This window comes from Saccoglossus kowalevskii, chromosome 8 (assembly GCF_978046115.1).
Source record: "Saccoglossus kowalevskii chromosome 8, keSacKowa6.1, whole genome shotgun sequence".
Classification (NCBI taxonomy): Eukaryota; Metazoa; Hemichordata; class Enteropneusta; family Harrimaniidae; genus Saccoglossus; species Saccoglossus kowalevskii.
In genome coordinates this window covers 17,148,594-17,175,793 of record NC_140648.1, presented here as the reverse complement: position 1 = coordinate 17,175,793, position 27,200 = coordinate 17,148,594, and the positions used below count along the sequence as shown (strand labels likewise).

Here is a 27,200-nt window from a genome sequence, read left to right as displayed (position 1 = left end):
AGTTAGTAGACTAGTGTCATCGGTAGCATAACATCGGTGACGTTACACACGGAATCGCAGATTGGCATTCCATGAACGTTGAGTTTGACCTAGTTGTTGACGAACACTTCAGAGCGACACCAGCATATAGGAATTATTTGTAAGTATTGTCCAATTTAACTTATACTAAAAAGAAACGGAATTGGTAAACGACCGCTTTGATCATCCGTACGCAGTACAGTCGAATGGTCCACTGTAATATACATGTACAACAAATTCCGAGAATCCGCGCCACCTCGCTAGGCTCTCTAACTTTCTGTATATAAACCATCGATCATGCATGCGAACTTCCCTGCATACTCTCAGCCCATTTTAAACCCAATTTTAAACACTAATGCATTTTAGTAAAAAAAAACAAAACAGAAAAGTGCGTTAAAATATGATTTGTGTCCATGGTTACAATATAGAAATAGCGGCGTTGCTACTAGAAAGTATTTGTAGCCTAGGGAGTCATTTCCACATAAAGGGAATCCCCTTCTTCGAATGACGTTATCACCATCAGTACGGAGAAATTAACAGTTCATGGTATTCTTTGAGGATATGAATCACTCAGAATTACAGAAAAAAACACACTGGGAACATGGCACCCAAGTTCAGGCGAAGTGTTGACTCGTGACAACGTCTGTATACCATAAACACAATCACCTCATGGTCTATTGAAGCCCACCGGGAGTTCCATACTCGTACACCGAGATGTACACCGAGATGTACACACGAGTTACACTCGCTTCGCTCGGCCGGCGTTTTACTTGGTCGCCCGATTACCGCTAGTGATTTACCCGAGTAACCGGGTGACAACTGTCAGTAGGTGATTCTCAGCTGTCGACCAACTGCTGTCATTCATCTTGTCAGCAAGAACGACGCATTTTAGGGGGATTTCGATCGCGTTCACATACCCGGGTCACCTCTGTGATTGGCACACGGTATTCGACCAACACCTTTTCTCCGTGGTCGTATTTCAAGTGTTACTGATAACAACAAATTAATTTAACATCGAATTTCAACAGAAATATTTATTCAATAATGTGAGAAAATTATGGGTCTCGATCGTTCGTTATCTGTCGGCAACAGTTCCTCGCTCTATAGCTCACGCCCATGTTTGAACGAGTGACTCAGCTACTATGAGACAACCTTCAAACTTTACACATAAAATAACACATGGAAATGACACTGCTCATATTAAACTCGTCTTCTGTAATTTTTCTACAGACAAATTTGAATAAAAATATACACCAAAAGAGTATACAAAATTCTGGAAAATTACTCAATGTTTTTCTGATTTCACAGTGTCACAGCACCGGGCAGAAAATGTCCCGGCCACCAGGAATGCGGGTGATTCGAAAGTTGCCACCACATGGGCTTCAGTCAATGCCCTTATACCTACTGCCTAAACTTTACAACCTATGAGTTTTGTGCTGTGGACTCGGCCACCTGCAAATCCGTCGATGTCGTTATATTTTACAACGATATACGCGCGTGTCAATGGGGAATACTTACTGCTGTGGAATGTTGCTGTGTGACTCATACTTTCTGATATACATGTAAATGTTGCCATTAGTCACCGCTTCACTCACATATAGTAGTCACGTGATCTTCACGATTTTACTCATGTATTGCCCAAGGTTACTTCAAGGTCGCTCATTCTATTGCCGTCACATTCTATATTATATTATGCACATCAATAAAGGGGGTAATTATATTATATTATATTGTATTATATTATATTATATTATATTATATTATATTATATTATATTATATTATATTATATTATATTATATTATATTATATTATATTATATTATATTATATTATATTATATTATATTATATTATATTATGCTTTTTGGTTCACGGGTAAAATAAAATAAAAGACGATCACGTAACAGTACAAAAACACCTTGGAACCCCGTAGGCAGGCCGGTGACACCGGTTCGCACTTAAGGGGGTACCAACCCCCCTGCCAAATTCCAAGGGAAAATCAAAACATTTAAAACACAGAACAAGTAACATAAAACATATATGCGCTGCTGTAAGTGTGTGCAATGATAGCCCACCAAGAGGACAAAACTCTTGGCTCCTGTGCGTGTGCTAAGTTTGTAAATACAATGATGTTCGTTTGTATCGATGTTTAACAACAAGACAAAGCAACTTCCTGCTTTAAATATATCGTACCTGCCATGTTTACAGTAGAATGCGAAGTGTGTTATCCTCGATTTTACATAGTGCATCCTCTACCGTCCACATAATCTCAAATTCAGGCAGTTGGTTCATGATCCGGAAACATTCATATTCTGTTTCAAGCCTCGACTTAATACTTTGAATATAAATGTCCAGAGGCTCACTCGATCCTTTGTTTTGCCTTTTATTACGACGGCTGACATGAATTGCAACCTTAGCCATGCACGCTAAGAAACAAAATAAACCTTGTGCTTTGTGCCTTATAATTTCTACTAATAGAATAACATGGTTCGCGATCTTTCGATCGATATGATGATTATAAAATGTCAGTGCCACGTAATCTCCGTTACACATGGGTGTGAAGTCACTTGCGTGAAATGTTTTTCCCTATTTAGTCTGTTTTGGGGCAGTTTAGTTCAATCATTCATTTCACAACCGTCACAGAGACGGCGCCACAAAATTTTGCATGGAAGGGGGGGGGGGGTCTGCTCACTAATCTTGCGCCGAAGGCGCGACTTTACTAGGGGACCCCCTTAACAGTTTTAAATTCTAGCCTCCCTCTGAAACGCTATTTCCTGCATTTTGAGAGGCAAATTTTGTTGACACAAAGGGTTTCAGCTTGATTTTGGAAGGGCGACCGACCCATGTGCCGCCGCCACTGCGTCAGTAACACGTGACGGACGATGTATCGCCGACACGGTATCAAATAGACTCGTATTGAGCCGTGGACGAGAACGAAAACTCTGTCTTACTCTCCGAACGATGAGAAATCTGTTAAATTTTAGTCCAGGAAGGATTGTATGCGTTTCATCGGTCTATTAAGTAAAAATATGCAAGGTAAATTAATTCACACAAGTAGCAGATTTTTGAAACATTAACCCCTGATTATATATATATATATTATATTCTGCACTTAATTAGCATATTTTTAGTTAATTCTGTCGCTTTATATTATATTATGTGTAAAGTAACTCCAAATGTTGTCGTGAGTGGTGAAATTGTAGAACCCCAATTAGAATAAAAGCACAAAGAGCTCAAATGAAATATTGATGCAGACTAAACAAACTGTCAAAACATTCAAATATTCAAAAATATTGACAAATTTATTGGGAAACTCTCAAAAACTATGGGCCATAAATTAACAAATGAGTAAAAACAGTTCTGGAAGAAACAAATAAATTTCAGTAGAATTAATCAAAATGTGGGAAACAAGTTAAAGCGCGGTGGTCGTCGCGCAGCGCGTGTTCAAATTTCATATAAATAGACAATGTATTTTACACGCGTTGTATACGTCGCTATGAGTCCCATATCGAACAGGACGCGGCACGACGACTGCCGCCCTTTTAAGAACGTACCATTTATTTAAAACAGACTTTGGAATGGAATAAAAAAAAAAGTAAATGAAATAAAACATGACGAGAATTGTGACAATGTTTAGAATCAGTCACGGTGACCATAATTTAGAAATCGAATTTTAATTGGTAATTCGAAAAAGAATACCACTCACTAGATTAGACTTTGTAAACAAAAATGCAATGAAAAAGTAGTCGGGGGTGAGGGAATTCAAGAATGTGATATCAAAACAACCTAGAATAGAAAAGACTAAGCAACTTTATAACAATATGCATTTGTGGTATTGCATTTGCCAAATATTTACAAAATACAAAATTAAATAAGAACAGAGGGGTTTTATTTTTGCAATAGATATTTTATTTGTAATAGATACACAAAATGTATGTCATGTTATGTATCCAATAAAATTCCTTAGTTTATAACCGTGTTTATGGTCCGTTGCTACTCGTATTTGTGTTTTTTTCTGTAATTACGCAGCGATAAACCCTGGGGTTTATGTTACAGCTAACTAACTGTCATATTTCTACTAGTACTTGATTGGTCTGGTTCATTCGAGCGTGGAAACCGAAACTAACCTCCGAGTCGTAACCGCAACTCAAATGTGATAAGCGACCAACAATATCCAAAAATGAATCGACTTCGACCATAGTCCATATACTTTGACGTAGTTAAATTATTATATATTATATGGGGTTATCTTCACTGGTGTGATTTAACAACATGATACATTGTTTCACTAGCAAATTAAAGTTAAGTGAAGAATTCTCGAAATATTAAAACAGTGAATATAAATGGTTTACAGTATCGGATAATCCCTGAGTAGTATAAATGAACGAATCAGTGGGAATATCGTATTTTCCATTTTAAAACTTTTTTTAACTCCGATATAACATTTCGAATTAAAACGCCCGAGGCATTTTTTTCCTTTCAGCAAGTTTCAGAAAAATGACAAAAAACGTATTAATTTGAGTTATTTCATCGGAATTAGAAAACAAATTAAAGGGTGGTGGTCGTCGCACAGCGCGTCTTCGAATTTCATATAAACAAACAATGTATTTGTGTATGTCGCTACGAGTCCCATATCTAACAGGATGCGGCGCGACGAGCACCGCCCTTTAGCTCCTAAAATTGTGTCCACCTATCCACATGACCTTGGAGTCCACATTTAATACCGCTAAAATAATGTAAGTACATGGGAACCATTCTCTTTGATTCCAATCATTTGTACCGATCCGGTTGGTTGATATTTCTGTTTACTCATGTGATGCATACTGTGATGCATGCTGCCCTCAAGTGTATGTGTTGTTGTGTACACGCGTCGGTCGTGCTCGGTTGGTCGTTGGCACTTCGTGACGATATCATCGCGCGATAACAACACACATCTGGTCACAAAGCTTACCCAATATTGTTATTTATTTTGTGTCCATTTAATTTAATGGAAAATGATTAATAGAATTACTACGCTAATTCAAGTTGTGAATCAAAATATTAATAAAAGGGCGGCAGTCGTCGTGCCGCATCCTGTTCGATATGAGACTCATAGCGACGTAAAATACATTGTTTATTTAAATGAAATTCCAACACGCGCTGCGCGACGACCACCGCCCTTTAACATGAATACACAAATCGTTTTTTCAATTTCTGACAACAGATCATATGATGTCATAATTTACCCATAATCCTTTGCTGAAGAATCAAGATGGATGACCATAGGTGATTTTCCGTTCAACTGCGAGATCTCGCGAGATGCATAAAAGACGCGCGTCGAACGTCTGCCGCAAAAATCGAACGATTTGATTTTCAACTCGAATTTCTTTATTTCGTAGCTCACATCGACAGGCCGATCTTCGACAGAGGAATATTGATTCCGAATACCCTCACTTAATCAAAATTGTCTATCATCAAATGTATACAGCACATTATTAAGCATGGAAATGCCCCCAAAATATTTTCGCGTTTATCGAATCCCACGCGATGTTTGACGCCACTATGGAGCTCCATGCCGTAACTTTACTGGACCACCAAAAGTTGTAAATCTATAACGTAAACTCCAAATATACTGTTGACACGAGCATTGGTTAGATCAGACAGTATAGTAATAATATACTAGTACTGTCTTTAGATAGGAACAAGGGTTTCTGGGATAAAAAAAATAACACAAGGATTGAAACTCGCCCTGGAAGCTGCCGGACACTCATTGTCTTAAGAGTATTGGGGTAAATTTTAATTTCAACTCAAGTTATTCTAATTACATGTGGTTAGACGCGTGCGTGCGGGTAACATTAAAGGGCGGTAGTCGTCCCGCCGCGTTCTGTTCGATATATGTATGATATGGGACTCTTAGCGACGTACACACAACGCGTGTAAAATACATTGTTTGTTTAAATGAAATTCGAACACGCGCTGCGCGACGACCACCGCCCTTTAACATGAATACACCGACAAAAGTTGAAATGACACAAAACGCTCTTGCAATACATCTCATTTTTATCAAATTGGTCTTTTCCGGCATGATCAAATAGACAAAATGTCAAATATTCATTATATGGTATTATTTTAAGTGCAAATGACCCGGGTTAACTCTGCACACATATAAATGAAAATGATCAGAGACTTGGTCGCATTCCCGGTTCAATCTCTGATAAAGTGCCATACTACTATCAGGGGGAAAATCTTCTCTCTGGGGTTCTCCACACTTGTCAGGGGGGAATCTCGTCTCGTCTCTATATCTCGTCCCCTTGAGGCACGGGATCGGAAAGTCACTTAAGCTTTAAAGTCAAATAAGACACACACAACGAAATACGTTTCAACTCTCGTCTTAGTCGATCAGTCGAGCACTCTATAAGTCACAGCGCCATGGGGAAAAAATCCCCAAGACTATCGCAAGGCTGACCCAAGACGCGCCCAAGACTGTGCTTAGACTGCCTTAGACTCTCCAGGACTGGACTCTAGACTGCCTCTGTAGTGGAGTACTCGCCAAGACCAACTAAAACAACTTTATTCATTTTCAAAACTCTAACCAATTACAAAGCAGAAAAAAGACTCTAGGGCGTAACCTTCAGTAATAAAGCCAATCACACTAAGTACTGGACACGTCATATTTTTTGATTAATCGTTCACTACATTAATAACTACGAATACCAACTGTCAGAAATAGTAGTCTGAAAAGCGACGGTTATCTCGTAATTAGTTCCAAATCACTGAGTCGAGTTCCGTCCAGGACCTCGCCTGCCTAAACGATGACAGACATAACACAGCAATTCAGCTAATAATCAACTAAATAAGTCGGTCAACAGATACGCGAAAACAAATTCATGACACTACTACGAATAGTACTACTACAAAAGTTTGGCAATTTCTTCGTATTCTTTCTTTCCGGGCACAAACAGTTGTACACAAACCGCCGAAAAAGCAATAGGTCCGGGAAGTCACGTGACATAGTCGCTGTTGGATTCATTGCAATTGTACGCCCTAATTTCAAGGTAGACAGTGGAAAATAAAACACTACCACGTGTTTTCCACGAATCGTAATCGCACAAATCAAATTGACCTCATAGTGTAGCTTCAAACTAGATCATGTGCCTTTTTTTCTATTTCCTCCTCGTTTCCCGGTATGCGATGTGACACGCCCCTGTCAAGTATTAATACAAAATGAATTATCGTTAGTTAATTCTCGGTAAAAAAAAATAATAATAACTGTACCGGTGTTTAGTAAAAGCACAGCCTAAATTCAAAACCAACAGAAGGAATGTGAGTAAATTTGAGTATTGTGTGAGCATTTTCATAAAAATAAAACTTTTGTTTTGATAGTATTCACATTATTATCAATACGTGGTGATGATCGAAATGTAGAAACACTGTGATGTGCATGCCGGCGGCGGATTTACCTATACCATGAAGGTGAAAAATAGAAGCCTACACGTATATGTCATCTTCTTTATGATTTCATTTGTATTGGTTAATGGCACCAAGATGCCGAAAATACAAAAAAAAGGCCCAATTTGTCGAGAAATGTCATAGAAAATGGGGAAATTGTCTTTTTTTCGCTGTTTTTCATTTCTTTTTTAGTGGGAAATTGTGCTCGATGACATTAACTCGTAACCAGTCTTGTGATTGGTTGTTGACAAATGCTGAACAGGCCACGCCTCCAACGGTGTCGTGCGTTCGGACTAACCGTTAGGAATTCCTAAATGGAGTCAATTTGTGTAGTTTTCTTGATTTATTCTGCAGATATCGGTAAAATGTAGGTAAGGCTTTGGCGAAATTCGAAGGAGCAACTAATATTCTTCAACCTGGTATTTTTTTTAGATTTTATTTTTTATTTTTTTTGTCTGTTTTTTCGAGTTTAAAAAATGTGAGCTGGCTGGAGCCTTCATCCCTTGTCTATTTCTTACACTCGATACCAGCCGATACCCCCCCCCCGCGCTCATAGAGACTGCGTACTACAGTTGATTATTGTTCCTGGGCTCCCTGTGTGCAAATATTCGTATCCTCGGGGCGGACATCTTGGCATTTTCACCGCCTGGCAACCCTCGCGGTGAAAACAAAGGTCAAACCATCAGGGACTGTGGCCAAACACTCGCAGAAAACGGTACTTTGGGATAGTTGTTGAGACTCCCCTGAACAATGTAACAAGATTAGCCCTACGCGTGTAACATATATAAATTTGGGTGTTCAGGATTACTTCAAAGTTGAGTTTGTGTTGTTTTCTCGAATTTTCACCGGCTCAACCAGCGTTCCACAGCATCGCGCACAGAGCCCATAGAAATGCATGTACAGTGGTGCGCGTCTTAGCAACGTGGAACGTCTTGTGACGTAGCTCCGCCCTGAGGATATCGTCTAATGCACAGTCCCTCAACGAATATCGTTGTGTCTAACGTTATGATGACCATGAGACAAATCCTGTGTATTTCCATTGTGCATAGATTTGAAGGAGAATCCTGTGATTAATCAGTATATAGATCCATATAATATGGCGAGGGACGATGAATATAAAGCATATGAAATGGTACTAGGTAGCCGTATAATTTACACGGTTATCACGGAGTGTGTGCGTGACTGTTCATTCGCTTACTGCAAACCGTTATCATTTGTAGCTACTTCGGAGCATGTATACTGATACGGGTGCGGATACGGCGGATAATGTCACACGTATGCTGATAAAGAATTTTACGTACACCAGTAACCCAGTCTGTTCAACCAGCATATACAAATGGAAAACGAATTGAACAATGCATATCAGAAACAAAATTGAAGAAATGAAATTGTGATTTTCAACATTTTATTAACTAAAAATGGCCGTAAGCAAGCTTTCAACTCAATAATATATTAGTGAAAAATCGGTATGAACATTGATACAAAGTTTGAATGAAATTGCCCCGATCTCCGAAAAACGGTTCCGAAAAATTTAACAATTTTAAGGATCAAAATGGCCGCCAGTCAGCCATGCTTGATTAAATGGGAATGCAAAATGATGTGCACATGGTATGTATGTTAAGTTTGAATGTGGTCGTTCAAAGTATACTAGTATCTGAGAAATGGCCCCGGGCGGCATTCGCAATGCCTTGTCTCCGCTGGGTCGAAGTTCGAACGCATAGGAACTAGTTCAGTTCATGCGCTTTCAATGAACAGATTATAATTCCTTAGTACAATCACATTCCCGCTATAGAGGGATTGTTGTACAATATTAACAATTTTACTCAACGGACAAATTTTGCTTTACTAGGTGTATTCGATAATGAACACAGTGAGTTCTCATAATTATGTATAGAGTACACAGCGTGAAGTACCGTTCGTCGTAGAAATCGTGCTGTAGTGGTGGCTTATCGTGATGGGACTGCTCCGTGCTACTGCCGAGTACAGATATTCTGACCTAGTCGTGACGTCATATCCGAGTAAATACAATGCATGATAACATGTTAAATTGTCTGTAACACGATATTAATTGCATAATTTCTCAGAAAACCGACAAAACCTGGCATTGATGGCATTTAATATTCCACAGTGTCATTCAGAATTGCTGCTAAACAATGTCGCAACTCATTATGCCAGTGGGATACGCTGTATAACACACGCCAAGAAAGCCGGGAAAACATTTATCAGAGATGTACTGTCATCGAATTACAATGCCACCACGAGCGAACGAGTGGTCCAAGGTGGATCCCGACGCTCTGCCCTTGGCAACCGGGTTTTATAATATACCTAATAGATTAAATGTGATTGTTTAAAACTGTCAGTGTTTCATTATTTATTTCATTTTTTTTAGTTCACTGCAATATCTCTGGTATCCCGTGAAAGGCGCGGTCCGACATCTGGCGCAAAAATCGATCGATTATATTATATCGAAATGACATAGACGAGTTTCAAGTTAAAGCGCCACCAGTCGGTTTCGCGCACGTTTTCTCAGCTAACGTTTTTCACCTTCTTTACCAGTGTTAAAGTTGTGTGCAAACACATACATTACAATTTGTAACTAACTAGAGTTCAAATCCGAGAAAATAAACCCCACACCAACGACGATAAGAATCCATCATAACATAATATGGGAGTTGAAATAATAATACATATCCTCGGGGGCGGACATCCGGGCATTTTCTACCGCCTGGCAACCATCACGGTGAAAACAAAGATCAAAAACTCGCAGAAAACGGTACTTTGCGATGATTGATTGAGTCCCCTGAGCAGTGTAACAAGATTAGCCCTACGTGTGTAACATATATGAATTTGGTTGTTCAGGATTACTTCAAAGTTGAGTTTGTGTTGTTTTCTCGATTTTTCACCGGCTCCACCGGCGTTCCACAGCAGCGCGCACAACGCTCATAAAATTACGTGGTACAGTGATGCGCGTCTTAGCAACGTAGAACGAATGTGACGTAGCTCCCCCGAGGATACCTATTATAGACGAATCCGAGAAGCAGATGAATTACCCCTTCGCCGTAGGCGGCGCGCTCACGGCCGCCATTACCGGGGGGCAACGTGTATCGATAATCGAGTGGAAATCTTTCGTCAGTGTAATATTGTTTTGATCAAAATTTTATACCATAATTTTAACTAGTGTTATAGTTTCAATGTTTTTATGATCATGGGAGGGTCAGAAAAAAACTGTAAGTTTCTAGGATGCACGAACAACGATAAAAAACTTTAAAAAATGGAAACAAACTACGTGCTAAATCCATTCACCAAAGACACATGATGAGTGCGAATGTAGGCAACCCCCGGGAGGGGAGTACTTGCAAAAATACTGACAGGGGTGTGTAGCTGGTTGTTTGAAACGCCTACCCCTTATCAGACAGAAATAAACTCAAATTGCCTACCCCTTTTCAGACAAACTGTGGATATTTGACACCCCTTTCCAGACAGTACGCATAAATGGTAAAAAGCGAATCAGAGGATCGATATCCGTTTCAGGTTTATTTATTCCGGGAAATGGGGGTGGGTGGTCAGCTATTTTTATTTACCTAGATTAACTCCCGGGGACATAATTTGATGACCGAATTGAAGTTACAGAAAAAAAATCAGCTCAATTTTCCTGATTGTTGGGTCACTCAAGGTCTAGAGACAGTCTTTGGAAAATATAGTCCTCTTTTCAGACTGAAATAATGACAAAAAGATAGACAGGGTAAAATAACATACCCCTTTTTAGACAGAAGTGGTGAAGTTGGGACCCCTTTTGGCGGCACATATACATATAGCACTCCCCGGGAGGCAACCTTACCAAACGGGAAAAAAAAACAGAGTCTGCCAAGCTTCTGATGAAATGGAAGCAGATTATACAAAAGAAATACTTCTTTCCAAGGAATGATAGTCGGGTAAGTCAAAATAGAACGATTTATAGCAGTAAAACGAATGTTTAGTAATGCAAACTTCGTCGCATCTAGTGATACAAATGAAAAGTTCCCGTCTCACAAAAATGTAAACAAAGCCAATTTCGCCGATCCACATCGTTTGTGTTGTACTCGTAATAACAGTACGAGTATTGAAGCATAATACAACACAGGGAGTATCTTACGAAAATATGTGGAGGCAGCTTCTAATTACTCTCGTTTGTTTGTAAACAAACTTGTAGATGTTATTCGTGATGTTGCATTCACTGTGATTACGACTGAAAGATTTGAAGTAACACTGCGTGGGACCCTTCATGTTCAAGAAGAAATTGATTTCAATATGAAGAATGCAAAATGGAAAAATAAATTTGTAATTTTCCACTTTTTGAATTTATTTCAATAGTTCCCCTTGCAATAATGCAACATTTAGATTTTGATTTCTCATTGTAATTTTGCAAGTCAACTGTTTGATAAAATGCACAGGCTCATTTGTTTACATTCATATCAATGCTTGATATAAACAATATGAATGTGAAAAAATGAGTCTGTGCATTTTCACAAATTGGTAGTTTACTTTGTACATGAAATTGGTAGACAGTATTAAATACACCAGTAAAATACATGTACAATGTAAAACACCATGTTGAGTTCTCATGCTTTCACCACGATAAGATCATAAATTTAGTACATGTAAAGTTGACTCTATAATTGTGAAATTGGACAAAATCAATGCATTGAATTTTGTGCTAAATGTTGACTAAAGCAGTCGTACTAGTACCTCCAGGGCTTGTTAACAAAATGCGCAACAGCATCTCAGCGCACGTGCATTGATGATGCCAAATTTTACCCTTCAATTTAAGTGACAGTGCTTTAACATGCCTTCCTTGATCAACACAGCCTTTGTGTTTACCAAATTAGTTGACTTGTTACTACAAGTAAACTTTAAATAGTTCTCACAGTTTTTTATCATTTTTTAATTTATTTCTTATTAATGGAAATAATAACATGTTGAGTTGCATGCTGAGTCAGTGTTTATAATTACTGTACATGATGTCAAGACCTTGCCCCTTAATGTATTTTTCAGGGCTCAGATTGAAACTTTTGTATAGCGGTTTTTAGCTAATTTATCACAAGTTATCAACATGGTGTGCTTTTATATTTCAGCGCATGGTAAATCTAGTGAAACATCAGCAGTCGCATAGTCATTAGGACCCCAAATAAGAAACTTGCACTTTGTTCTTCTTGAGCAAAACATTGCAATTTGCACTTGGGTTTAGTAACTACTGGCTGCGGTTGTTGCTGCATTACCTGTGAAGCGTGGGTGAACATGGTTGCGAATCCATTTTGAGGGATCGGTGTTCAGTTTCTTTGGGACGCTTGCAGCTGCACTACCTGTGATACGTAGCTTTCTCTGAGATGTCCAAAGAACAGAGTTTTGGTTTTTATTTATTTTTTTTCTACATCAGCATTCAATTGCCTAAATATTTTGAATAGTTATGAAATTGCTTGTGCTGCTATGTTATTTTCATCAGTGTAGTTACAACGATCTTCTTGGCGATCAATGCCCATCATTTTCTACAAAGAATGACTATCCACTAACCCTAGTAAGTCTCAAAAATTAAATCGTACTATATGAACAACCTACGATTCTGTACACCGACCGTGTTGGTAGGGGACTGCCCAGTTACTAACGAGAATAATTCTCCTACGTCTGTTCTCCATTGATCGTTTTGGAAAACAGCTTAAGTCTGTACGTGCAAAAAAAAAAAAAAAAAAAAAAACGATTTGGACGCACACGAACGAAACAAAATCCAGTTTTACAACAATTTCTACACAAAGTCTGAATTTCCAGCTTTGGCCAGTCTCTAGCCCTGAGTTTGACCTCCTTCCGTTGATCATTCGGCTCCACCTGTTAGCCAGTCTCTAACATCGTCTTTCCAAATATCCATGGAAATAATCGTTGGAAATACGTATTAAATATTTGTAGGTGAGTTTGTAGTGGTGGCAATAGTACGAGTTCGCATGTTATTAATAAATATTATTATTTTTACGTAATTTGTTATGGGACGCTATGACTTTGAGTGGTATATGCCCCCCCCCCCAGTAATGGCGGCGGCGTATGAGGGCGTACTTTCGAGAAGCGCTCGTCGGATTACTCTATTTCTATCCTCGGGGGCGGACTACGTCACAAGACGTTCCAAGTTGCTAAGACGCGCGCCACTGTACTGTGCATTTCTATGGGCTCTGTGCGCGCTGTGCCGGTGAAATTATAGTAAACATGCACTGTGTGCGTAAATAAATAAACGCTGCTCGGACTGATAAGTATGATATATTGAAGATAATATTAGGTAATCGTAGTCCTAAATAACTATTAAAAATAGCTATTTTTAATAGTTATTTAGGACTACGATTACCTAATATTATCTTCAATATATCACTGTGTGCGTGACTCGAACCCGCGCTCGCGTACTGGATAGTAGGAGTCGCGTCCTAAGCGCCCCGCATTCAACGTTTTCAAAAAGCGCGCGTCTTTTAACACGCATTAACGCTGCAGGTCGGCGTCCTCGAAACACCGACACAACGGCGCTAGACGTACTCTAAAATTACGAGTCTAAGCAAGGTGCAAAAACCAATCTATGTTAAAATCAAAACATGTCGCAACAGCACTGTGTGTGCTACCGCTTTCTGGCTGCAATGGTACCAATATCTTATTTAGTGAAGATTTTTTTTTTCATCTCCAGCATTGTACTGAGACACGGTCTAGGTAAAAATGGCGGGAATTTGACAACGTGAACGAAAACGAATATGGGGCATTTTCAGCAATGAACTTGGCGCGCTCTCTTAGGACTCATAATTGAGTGTCCTCATCAAAGTACACACTGCAAATAATGGTGGGGGAATCATGAATCCCGCCAAATCGAACAGGAGCAGCTAGAAACAAATATTTATATATATTAACATGTATCACAAAAAAAAATTGACAGACATAGTACGGTAACTCTTTTTGGAGGATGTGTTGGCCCTGAAAAGGGCCGTTTGGTTTGGTTGAAGTAGAAAATTACTACTTCCTGGATTTCTTCTTAGGCGACCTCTTCTTTGCTTTCGGCTTTTTAGCTGCTGGTTTCTTTGCCCTTGGTTTCTTTGGCTTAGCAGACTTCTTGGGAGATTTTGCCTTCTTAGCCTTCTTCTTTGGGGACTTCGCTTTCTTTGCCTTTGGCTTCCTTGCCCGTGGCTTCTTCTTAGGAGTCTTCTTCTTTGCGGCCTTCCTTGCTCTTGGCTTAGCAGCGGGTTTACCGACACGGAATCGACCGGTCACACCAACATGATCGTCTCCTTTAGGACGAACAAGTACACCAGACTCCAAACCAGACTTGAGTGCACGACGAACCATAGAATTCAGGTGAGACGCAGGTACACTGAAGTTGCTCCTGATGTAGTTGCGAATAGACTGAGCAGAACTACCCTTTCTCTCTTTTTGTGCCGTTATCGCTGCTACTACCATGTCAATGGTTTTCGGGTGGGATGGTGTAGCCCGCTTCTTCCTCGCCGCCATCTTCTTCTTCTTTGGAGATCCAGATGAGCTCATGATGAATGTTTTGCGTAACTTGCTAAACGAAGTATAAACACAAATTGAATCTTTGCCGCGGCTGGCGCGCTTATTTATAGACCGATTGCGAACGTCAGAGAAAGCACCACTCGTGCATTCTATGCCTGGGACCAAGATGGATGCCGTGTCTCTGTTTTGTGTTAGTTTTTGCGTTCGCCACCGAATTTGACGTTGGTGTCATCAAGCTTTTTAAATCATCTGAATCGATAAGCTTTAGCATAATCATAGGCTCATCTGGATTGAATCAATAACTGGTTTAGTCACCTTTATCATATATGAGCGTCATTTGAAGTAAGTCATAATCAAGTTCTACTTACACACCTTATTTCAGCTTATTGTAAAACTAACAAAAGCAATCTAACAAGTCATAAATAATCAGGCAGTTTCCTTCGGGATAATATATTTTTCAAATTCTTGTGATTTACTGAAATTTAGTTTATTCTTGTCGGGAAATCTTTCATCAAAACTTGTGACACTAACACATGCCGTCGCCATCTTTGCACGCACTTTGTAGAAACCAAAATATTGTCAGCTAGACTGCCGCAGAAACCAGAGTTTCTTCAAATGTGTGGATCTTTGCTGTGGCATATATATATTTTTAAATTTTAAATGGGCAATTCATTCACGAAAATGTCACCATTTAGTTTTCTCGGTTTGTAATATATAAAGCACCTTACGTAAAGGTAACAAGAGAAGTCGGCCAGCAGGAGAAGTCGGCCAGCAAAACAACGGAGAAGTCGGCCAGTGCGAGAAGTCGGCCAGTGCGAGAAGTCGGCCTGTGAGCATCGGAGAAGTCGGCCAGTGAAACATCGGAGAAGTCGGTCATTACGTACATACTACGTTCACACATATTTACATTTTTTTTCTCGAAAAGTCGATCATTACTGGACATGGTACTTACTACGCTCGTATATATTGACTACAAATATGTTTTCGTGCGTCAAGTACAAAAGTGAGGAGTCGGCCATTTCGGTACAGACTTCGTTCGTACATAATGACTACAAACATTGTTTTTCATGTGTCAAGTACGAAAGTGAGAAGTTGGCCAGTACAGTATAGACGTAAGTCAGAAGTCGGTTTTTACAGTACAGATTGCGTTCGTACACGTTGATTACGGAAAATGTGTTTTCGTGCGTCACGTACTATTAAAAAAATGTGAGTAAGTGAGAAGTCAGCTATTACATTACAGACTAGGAATTCAATGTATTTAACCCTTTTCCGGTCAGGGGAGTTTCACGCTATCAGGTTAAGTCGTTGAAAAACGGTCATGATTCAATGCACTCCAGTAGCCAGCATCTGTGCATGCTATCCTGCCAGACATTTTTGCAAAAATAGGCCATAGTTAACAGACTGTATCAACCACAGTTTTCACATTTTTTGCAATCTGTTTGCATACACACTTCATTACCACCATGGACAACAATTTCTCGTATAAAAAAAATCACCGTTTTATTTCAATACACATTTTTTACTGTCGTTAAGTAACGATGTTTTGCCCTTTGTACAGTCTCAATAAACACGTGTTAAACATTGAAATAAATATTGCTTAATTGAAAACACATTACAAGCAAGTACAAGGTCACTACATGAATGCAAGTTCGAAGTAAGAAGAAAAAAAACGCGTGAGTATGGGGATATTTGGGACATGTACGGGGGAAAACGTGTTTGACGTACTGGACCCGTTAGCGTACATTTCAAATTGCAACGTATATTCAACGACTTGAACTACATGTGTAACATATTACAACGTACTTTCCGTGACTTAACTGATGTTATATTCAAGCTCTAACGTATATTAACCGACTTGACCGTACGAGTAAGTCCACACTTACAACGTATATTTAACGACTCAAACTGAGACTAAAACTAATGATAACGTACATGCAAAGACTTGATCGGGGTTACCTTCACACGGCAACGTATATTCACCGACATGACCCGATTAACTAACTAAATATTTCAACGTATATTTAACGACTTGAAATAAAACGAACTAGCGAGAACGTAACTGCAGGGACTTGGCGTGTATATATACTCACGCAGAAACGTATTTCCACCGACTAGACCCGATGAACTATCCTGACATTAAAACGTATAAATACAGATTGAGCATGAAACTAAATTAACGATAACGTATTTTCACCAACTCAAACTATTGTACAGTTCGTGACGCTGTAATAGTCCCAAATTTATTTGTTGTACGCCTTTCTTAGTCGTCCACCCCGGCGGGCTGCTCCCATGCGTCTGCCTGATGTCGAGGGCTGCTCTTCCGTACTTCGTGTTTGTGTTCCCACGGTGCGTTTTCCCCTCAGTGCCATGTTGTGATGAAAAGCAGCGAAACATTCGCCTGCATGAAGGTGAACTTTACAAATTGGGCATCCTTTCGATGTTTCTGATAATCGGCCACTCGCTGTTTTTCTCCCGTCCTTGCTGCACTGCTTACACGATTTTTGACGCCCGGATAGTCTGCATATTTCGTGCGAATCCATGTTTTCACTACGAATAAACGACGTGTTACTTGGAAGGGAGCCAACTTCTCTTATGGACTTTTGAATTCTACTCGAGTGTCCACCAATCAGTTGTTTTCCTGTGCGGATATTGAAGAATTTGTGAGTAACTTTAGTCGTGCGATTCAATGCCTTGAAACATTCGTAAGCATTGACCAATGCAACATCTATGAGGTAACAGGCCATGTAGATCCACCAACGATTGTTTTTTCTGCCCGTGTGATAGTATTTTCGCCTTTGGTTCGACCGATCTACGCCACCCATGTGTTGTCTATAACATTGTAACGATACAGGCACGTGTCTCTCGTCATCTACTGCTTCTGCGGAAGTAGCCAGTGGGGGGTAAACCGTATTTAAAATTAATAACTGTGCGCTGTCATCTTGGTATGCAGTAATATTGATAGTGTCATCCGGTCTAGTTGCTGCTTTCATTTCACCAATTTTCAATTTCAGCTTCTTGCTTTTCCCCTCAGGAATTAATTGCGGTGGCATGGTTTTTCGATTTCGCCTGCTAAAACTACCGACCATGTACACTTTCTTGTTTTGTAATTCAAGGGCTGTGTTGACCGACGTAAAAAGCGAATCACAGAAAAGAATATGGTTTTTTTCTGTGAAGGGCTGTAACAACCGGTGCACAGTCTTCTTGATTGTCCCAGTTTCTTTCTTTCTTCCTTCATTTGTAGTTTTATATTTCACTCCCAAATACGGTTCAAAGTTCGCAATGTAAGACGTTGTCGAGTCGCACACCTGCCATATTTTGAAGCCATCACGGTCGGGTTTGTGGGGCAATCTCTGCTTAAACATGGACCTTCCCTTGAATCTCACCATACCCTCGTCAATCGAAATTTCCTGTCCCATCTGATAATATTGCCGACAATTTTCGAGTACGGGTTTCAGCCACGGATTGATTTTATACAACGGGTCAGCCTCTGATCGTTGACGACGACGTTCAATGTCAGGATCCCGCCGTGGGTCATTTACTGGATCAGCTAAATGGAAATAACGCATTAGCATTTGAAATCTGGCCCGAGTCATTACTGATGCAATTCCCATGTTCTGCAGAAAGGGGTCACTCGACCAATAATCGTCGATTGCCGATTTGTGATCAACACCCATACATATCATCACACCAAAGAATGCTTGCATTTCGCTGAAATTTGTATTACGCCAGCGAGCATTTAATTTTTTTGCAATGTATTTTTGATGATATTTGGCGTATTTATTAGTCTCGGTGGAAGCCAGTTCTATCAGTTCTGGTGGGATAAATTTGTAGAAATATTCCACCTCACGAGCATAGGAAGGCAGTTCGAAAGTTGGTCCAGGTTCGTGTTCAAAAACTGGAATGGCAAATATATCGCCGTCTTCCTCCGTGGCCATTCTCCATTCACCAGTGCTGGAGGCAACATAATCGAATGTAGCGCCAATTTCTGTGTCTGATTCAATTTCAATGTCGCTATCGAGTGCTGGCGGGTAACGTTGCTCTAAAAAATCGTCATTCTCAGCACGATCTTCATCGATTTCTGAATCTGTATCGTCATTTGCAACTATGAAGTCATCTGGTATTTTGTGTCGTAGTTCACCAGTTTTTTCGTCCAATACAAGTTCATCATCACGCGTGTCCATTGGCGATGCGTGTGCATACACAACACGTTTTTTAATAGTTTGTTTTTCGGGGAAACTCGCAAGCGTTGATTGTTCTGTATCGCATACATTTTCTTGTACCATTTCTTTGGCGACATCGACGTTTTGTTGCGTACTCGCCTGGTCGATATGTTCAGGCCCCTGCTTTTCTGTGTTGGCAGTTGTGGCGGATGTAGACGGTTCGGAGTCGCAAACATTGTCTTGCAAAAATTGTATCACATTTTCGACAACACGTTGTGTTTCTGCGTGACCAACTCCCGTTTCTTCGGTATTTGCTTTGTCGGCAACTGGCGAATCAACTACTTTACGGTTCGTCTTCGATTTACGTTTGCCTCCTGGTTTGCCCCTGCAGTCTTTCGAACGGCTTTCTTCTGTAATTGCATGTTCGTTGTCCGAGGAGACAGTCTCCGACTTGCGTTTGTTCTTTTTCTTTTTACGCCTTTTCTGGAGTGGACTATTATCACTGGTGTCCGTGGTACGTTCGGCTGGTAACTCACCGACGTCAAAAGTTTCCTTTGCTTTGGATTTCTTTCTTTTCCCACGCTTTGCTGGTGAAAAATCTGCCGTGTCAATGTCAAACTTATCACTCCCTGTGCCACTGCACGATTGACGCTTTTTTTTCAGTTTCCTTCTTGCCTTCATAAAACACTTCCTATCTGTAAAAGACGGCATTTTGACGTACGTGTCGGAAAGTAGGCACACCGCGAGTCTCGGCTTTATCTCACTTTCTTCGGCCATATTTATACTGAATGACCAGATGTCGACAAGACTGCATCTCGCCACAATTTGAATATTTATTATTATGTAAATAAATATGTTATTTTTTCGAACACGGATTGGTTACAATTTGCATACACATAGCTGGCTCAGACGGTGAAATCACGTGGACTTGAATATTTCCCAACAGCTGTCCCGGTCATTTTACGTTGGTGATTGCCGACATTCCAAGCTCAGCCGTTTGAATCCGTCATGCTATTCATTCTAAGTGCCGGGACTATTTGCCAAGCTGATCAAAATACGTTACTACCGTTATAATCGTGAATCGTATCGTTCAAATACGGTTATAATGCTGCAGTTTGCAATGTGGTCAAGGCGTTTTTTTTACGTCGTCGCAAACGTTGCGTTGTGACGGTAAAATAGTGAAATGAGCAGACAAGAGTATAGAATTACATTCTTTATTACTTGGTTAATTTATTTGACTTGACGGAATCAAAAACAAATGATCTTCATCCATTATTTCGCAAGTGTAAAATATCAGGTTCCGTACAACGTATTATAAACGCTTGACCGTCTGAGCAACCTAAATAACAGGCCGTTTTTCAACGACTTAACCAGTTAGCTAGCTGGAGTGGGAAATTCTAGCATACCCATATTGACGGCGGTTTTTCACCGACTTGACCGGAAAAGGGTTAATTGTTATTTTAACCATATCCGTCTCCCAGGAGACGCGATTGTGTCTTGAATAAACTAAACTTAATTGACAGTTAGTGAATAACATGTCTTTCTATTTACAGAGTACTGAAGGGATTTCAGAGTGAATGCATCGGACTGAAAATGTTTTTCTTGTTTGTGTTTAATAAAGATTCAGTTGTGTTGTGTTTTTGACGAGCTTTAGCGGCAGTCCACTCTGACAGTAACCTGCGTCGTACCGCAAAGCACATTGTTCAATCATGGAGCTAAATAAATGAACATCCAATGTACATTGTATTGTAAAACCAAAGTCCGGTTCATACCCGTCTGATTTAGTCTGTTATTCTATTTAATAAAGATTGAGCAACATTTGAGCGCTATTATTTTGTGTATGCCAAGTACATGACCCCACAGGATGTATGTCAGCAAGCATCACACCGACCCGATTAACATCTATTGTCCAAGGTGATAACTGCCGATGTTTTTACAGACAAATTGCGTTTCTTTTATTATAAAAACACCGACAAAGATTACACTGCTATTGAAGGTGTACAAAGGCCACGGATAATCGGACTATGCTTCGTATTTATTAACCACGGGGAAATCCATTTTTTTGTATTTGATTGACTAATCGGTCTTTAAGGTACAGACTACATTCGTAGGCGTTGAGTATATACAAAATATTTATTGAACGTCAAGTACGGATTTCAAAATATAAATCTCCATGGTATATCTCTGTTCACCGCACATACATTTTTTCCCTAAATTGCCGACATTTCGTCGTACCATGGAGGTAGAAAAGAGAAGGACTCCTTCTCTTTTCTACCTCCATGGTCGTACATAAACTAAAATTATCAAGTGCGCTAAATTATAATTACCATGTTAGTACCGTAAGCACAGTTTATTTTGTCCTTTATGTAATGTTTATTTGAAGGCTTCATATTGAACGTCGATCAACCATACCTGATACATTCCCTGTGTAACTTACATATAGAACACTTTTCGAGATGTTTACAGCGTCTGCAGCGCAATGGTATACAGTCAAACCATGGAGGTAGAAAAGAGATACCTCCATGGTCAAACACAATAAAATGACAGGTTCAAATCCAGGTCTGTATGACGTCAGAGACGTGAATATTTATTCTAAGTGCCGGTGGTGGCGTAAAATCTGGACGTAAAATATATCTTATCCATAGGACTGGTTCGATCCTCCATTAACAGATCAAACAATAGTTGGATGTGTTTAAGTGTTTCATTATACCTCCAGAATTGTTGTAATTGTGACACCACTTAACCATTTTTCCATTGTACTAGCTGTTAATATTTGAACTTGCCGACTTGATAATGCGTTGCTCTTACGGCCATATCGTTTATCATCGCAACTCGATTACCTTTATGTTATGTTACTTTGAAACGTCTCTAGTTTTTTTATTGGCATTTTCTGGCAACGGAACTAGGCTACTTTTATGTGATGTATTTTTACTGTTTGGAAATAAACTATGGAATGCTTGACTTTAAAATGTTTCCAGTTTGATTTTATAAATAATTGTCATCCAACATCCGTAAAAAACAGAAATAAATAAGTATCTGTGATCCGTAGTCTAGACTCAAGACAACGTCTCTCCATTTCCACATGATGTGTCAGTTGGCGGCGAGATGACTGTAAGTTCATATCACTTGTTTGGATGTAGTACCTAAGACAAAGCATTGTAATCCAGCAATAATCGCTTAACATTTTGGAAGAAAAATACATCTATTTTATGAAACACCGTACATGTACTTAGAAAATGTTGTTAGTTGCCATTTATTAAACCATGGATCTAAAAAATAGTTCCATGGTTAAACGTACATTATACGTAACGAAGACGGCAAATACATTTTTTTGTTCACGTTAAAATGAATATAATTGATGTGTATAATAAATGGCAACAAATGACGTTTTCTAATGTACATCATTTCATAAAATCATACGGCAGTTCAAACAGTTGAGTTGACGTGAACTTACATAACAACTATGAAAGTAGCGCACATCACGGGTAGCAGTTCAAATACGCAGTTCAAGCACTTCCATTGTGATGCATAACTTCACACTTTCGCACCCTCGGCAAGTTCAAATATTAACAGTTTAGACAATGAGTATAGTTGTGATTAAACACGACATTATTTGTTCCTTTTAGATAAATCATTGTCATTGTTATGTATTCTGTGCAAAACGAAAAGACTTATATTTTATGCACAAAACATAATTAGTTCTTTCTGGCTAAATAACTATGACCTTACAGGTAATCTTCCCTCACTGAACTTCCGTTTTGCCATAAGGTTTTACTGAAAGAGAAAATCAAACATTGTTCTAGTAATCACCATGCACCGACACATTGCCACCCCCGTGAAAAGGGTGGTAAAGCCAGGCTATCCACGTAACAATATGGCCGCCGGCACGTTCTCTCAACTACAGGTTCGCATTGTTTATTATTCATGGCACACATGTGTGTCACTGCAAGATTTCGTTTTAAAAAAATGAAGATCCAATGATAACGTATGAGTAACAAATATCTGTCAAAAGTTTCTAATAAGTATTTCAATGCGATCACCCTGAATGAGTCCCAAAACTGCCATGTATCGGCGAATGGTCAATATTTTTGCTTGTCGAATGCTGTGATGTAGGGGTCGCCTGGTACCCAACAGCCCTACATGCAGTGGTTGTACTATTATAGTAGGTAGCCTATATGAACTCAGCAATTTGCTCTGTAGCTTACGAACATAGATTTGTACAGTCTCCCTGCCTATTAGTAGAGTTGAAGTGGCCGACTTCTCCGCCCGGCCGACTTGGTGACTGGCCGACTTCTCCTGCAGGCCGACTTGGCGATTGGCCGACTTCTCTCGTATTCTACGTAAACAGCCTGCGTTTACTGCGTTCATCGAAACGCCGAACATGACACGAGCGGCTCGGTTCCTAAAATCCGACCTGTGCCCGAATCAATGTCCGAATCTATTAAAACTTACGAGTGACAGGATGAAAAATGTCTGGCTATATTTTTTTTTAAATTTTTTTTTATCATGATAGTAAAATAAAAGCAATTTCGTGTATTTTATCTATAGGAATCTTAGAAGTATTGGGGCAGCAAGTTAGCTAACTTGTTCACTAATTCGCAGACGAAAGTAGATTTGATCTACACAAACCATTTTGCACCTCATAAACTTATTGTTTTTTTAAGGATGACTAGCATTTAATGGCAACAGAATGAAGGGTAATATTCTACTTTACTTGGCGAATAAGTGAGCAAGTTGAATAACTTGCAGCATCACAGTCCATGGGAGTTGGTCAATTTTTTTATGTTTTTTTTTTCATTTTCAGATATTGTGACAATTAAAATAATATAATTTCGCATTTATGCTACTAATATAGTTTACTAATTCATAAAAAAAGGCTTACTTCTAAGGAGTGGGAATTTCAACACACTGCGATATTCACAAGTGCACACACATTAATACGCTACATTACAGCAAGTCTCAGAAGTATTGGGGCAGCCAATTTGCAAACTTGCTAGCGAATTGGCTAACTGCTTTGGTTTTGACTGAGTGATTGAATCTCAAATCTTGCTGGCGTCGTCCTGTGGTCATGCCCACTCTGGGTAAATCTATATAACAGTAAGGGACGGTCGTCATACTTTAGTTGGATGGCGATTTCGCTTTCAAATATACCAGGGAAAGTGTTCTATTTTCTTCGTGTAATAAGGTGTTTGTATACAAGGGATTGTCCATGCAAAAACGAGGAATGAAGTCGAATTTTATTAGCGATTGGTTTAATGTTTCCTCAATGAATCGTTTGGATGTGAACATTTATTTTCTCCCCGATTTGTAGGAAACTGTTTCTCCACTTGTCTCTTAATTAGTTTCAATCAGTGTTGAGTGCGCAGACTCATTTTCAGCCAATCATGCATGCCGTAACAGCGAGTATTTCCTTGATTACCCAGAATTCTTGTGTGGAGTTCGGTCAAACCCTGGTGGCAGCCATGTTTGTTTTTATTATCAGAGGACGCTTACATGCGTAATCATTCCATATTTGAAATTCGCATTCCTAATATGGTAGGATGAAAATACCCCGTAAAATACCGCAAAATTACGGCACACTGTAACTTATGGCATTACGGTGACAGATATATAATAATATGGAGTATTGCACTGCAATCTTAATAATAACACAGTCAAATATTGTATATCGACTTCACTTTTGATTTTCATGGTCATCAGCTACGTTTGTTTTGACAACAATGTTTTCTTCAAATTGGTTCCTATGGAAACTTGTCTAAAATTGCAATTAATATAGACAATCATTATATCATAATCTCAAGGTAACTTGTCAACAATTTTGGATGACATATGACTAACCTCCAGAAAATTGAAATTTACACATTTTTGGTCGTTTTTTGATCATAATGGAAAAAGTAGATGGTCTTCATGTGCAAAAGTGTATAATAATGGTCTTTTTGTGTGTGTGTGTTTATTGAGACACCCCTCAGTCACTTAAATAAAAATTCTTCTTGTTTGATGTTGATTAAAACTAAACTTTTACAAAGCAGAATTCAAAAAACATGAATGCAGATCAGATTAGTTCAATACCATTTCTTGATGTGTTCAGTAATAGTGTTTATTTTTAGAGAATATACATGTATATAGAACAATTTATTTGTGTGGCTGATGCATTGTAAAATAACATTTGGTTTCACTGTTGCCATGGTAATAACACTTTGGATTGGTAGCAATCTTCGCACTATGTGAACAAATACACAAAATGTAACAATCCAAGTATTATTAGCGTATGTTTTGGGAAAATGTGAAAACCAGAATAATTGGTGATGTGTGTCTAATATTTTGAAGGACATAAAAATATTCAGGTCGGTTAGTGGGTTCTCTTAAGCTAATATGGTACGCCACTGACACACAAAGATGTCTTGTGACACAACTAGTTGTGTAAATAAATTTACTGATGTGCCATTGCTGTAAGAGAAAATCATAGAATGATAATAGTGATTTAAACAAATATTTTGCTATGTAATGGAATATGTTTTTTGGTAAAATGAAAACAACATTTTTAAAACCAAAAATCAGGGGCCACATTTTTGTTTGTGACTTAAGTCACCAATACACTTGCATACTAGTACAATTTCTGTTTTAGTTGATGGAGTCCATAAAATTTGATCCCTGCATAGCTGCATATACAATATAGGATCTGATTTGTTTAATGTGTAAATCCAGTTATTTACACTCCGCCACCTATTTTTTGTTTACAGATACCTATAAAATGGCAACTTTTAGCCAGTGCTGGTCTTTGCGTAGAAACCTATCAAAGCTACTATATTTGAACACCACTGTGTGTAAAAATTACAGCAAGGATTGCAGAGGCGCATTCAAAATGAAGTTGGACAGTAATTATATTGAACAGCATGTTCAACAGCTCAAACAATACAACCGAAAAGGACATGGCGATATTGGTAAAGTTGAACAGTTGCTTGAGCGACTTAAGACAGTCGACAGGTTAGAGAGACGGAGAGTAAGCAAAGAATTATCTGATGCTGCGTTACAACTACCAAATACAATGCATCCTAGTGTGCCGATCGGGGACGAGAGTCAAGCTAACCTTGTCGAACATATTGGTGTAAAAAGACGATTCAATTTCAAACCTAAAGACCATGTGACAATAGGAGAGGAATTGAACATTCTAAGAGTTCGAAATTTAGGACATTTAACTGGTCATAGATCATATTATCTACTTGGCGCAGGTGCGGAATTAGAGGAAGCACTTGTTAAATATTCGTTAGCTAAGATTTTGAGAGAAGGGTTCAAGTGCATTTCAGTTCCCGACGCTGTTCGACCAGTGGTCTTTGAAGCTTGTGGCATGAATACATCAGGGCTACACACACAAGTTTATCACCTACATCCAGATAGGCATAGTGAACTTTGTCTGACTGGGACATCAGAAATTTCAATGGCTGGATATTATATGAATCGTATATTAGAACACTGTGATTTACCACAGAAACTGGCTGCCGTAAGTCGGTGCTATAGAGCTGAAACGGCACACACTGCTGAGGCCAGAGGACTATATCGTGTGCATCAATTCACCAAAGTTGAAATGTTTGCTGTTACTCGGAACAATATCGAAAGTGACCAAATCCATCAACAGTTTTTGACTATTCAGAAACAACTCTTTTCTGGGCTTGGACTACATTTCCGAGTTCTAGATATGCCGTCAGAAGAACTTGGAGCACCGGCATATCGGAAATTTGACATAGAAGCATGGATGCCAGGCAGGGACACGTATGGCGAAATATCAAGTACATCAAATTGCACTGACTACCAGAGTAGAAGACTGAATATTAAATATAGAGATAAAAGCAACTCGGAACACTTTGTGGGTACGGTAAATGGAACAGCATGTGCTGTTCCAAGAATGATTATTGCAATTTTGGAAACCTACCAGCAAGAAGATGGTAGTGTAGAAATTCCACTGGCTTTACAGTCTTATATGAGAGGACAAGCAGTCATTACAAAACCCACAAGAAAACCACTACATTTTACAAGATTTTAATAAATGTAACATAAACTGTATTTTTGAATAAATAGTCAATATTTGATTTGTAA

The 27,200-nt window shown here is 39.1% G+C and overlaps 2 protein-coding genes across 3 annotated transcripts; one reads left to right on the top strand and one right to left on the bottom strand.

Annotated features, from left to right (window-relative positions):
- Positions 1–27,200, top strand: LOC100374915 (serine--tRNA ligase, mitochondrial-like). 2 transcript variants are annotated; one of them, XM_085502274.1, is made up of 2 exons: positions 1–139; positions 25,850–27,200. In XM_085502274.1, the coding sequence occupies exon 2, from the start codon at positions 25,861–25,863 to the stop codon at positions 27,145–27,147; it is 1,287 nt and encodes a 428-aa protein (XP_085358400.1). In that variant the 5' UTR covers positions 1–139; positions 25,850–25,860; the 3' UTR covers positions 27,148–27,200. The 2 variants fall into 2 exon arrangements, with proteins under 2 accessions (XP_085358400.1, XP_085358401.1); XM_085502275.1 differs by lacking the exon at positions 1–139 and adding an exon at positions 15,107–15,291.
- On the bottom strand, positions 14,322–15,022 carry LOC100374766 (histone H1, sperm-like). The gene has a single exon (XM_002733248.3). The coding sequence runs from the start codon at positions 14,977–14,979 to the stop codon at positions 14,455–14,457; it is 525 nt and encodes a 174-aa protein (XP_002733294.1). The 5' UTR covers positions 14,980–15,022; the 3' UTR covers positions 14,322–14,454.

Coding starts and splice junctions, on each gene's coding strand:
- LOC100374766 (XM_002733248.3), bottom strand. CDS start 14,979: ATGAGCTCATCTGGATCTCCAAAGAAGAAGAAGATGGCGGCGAGGAAG.
- LOC100374915 (XM_085502274.1), top strand. CDS start 25,861: ATGGCAACTTTTAGCCAGTGCTGGTCTTTGCGTAGAAACCTATCAAAG.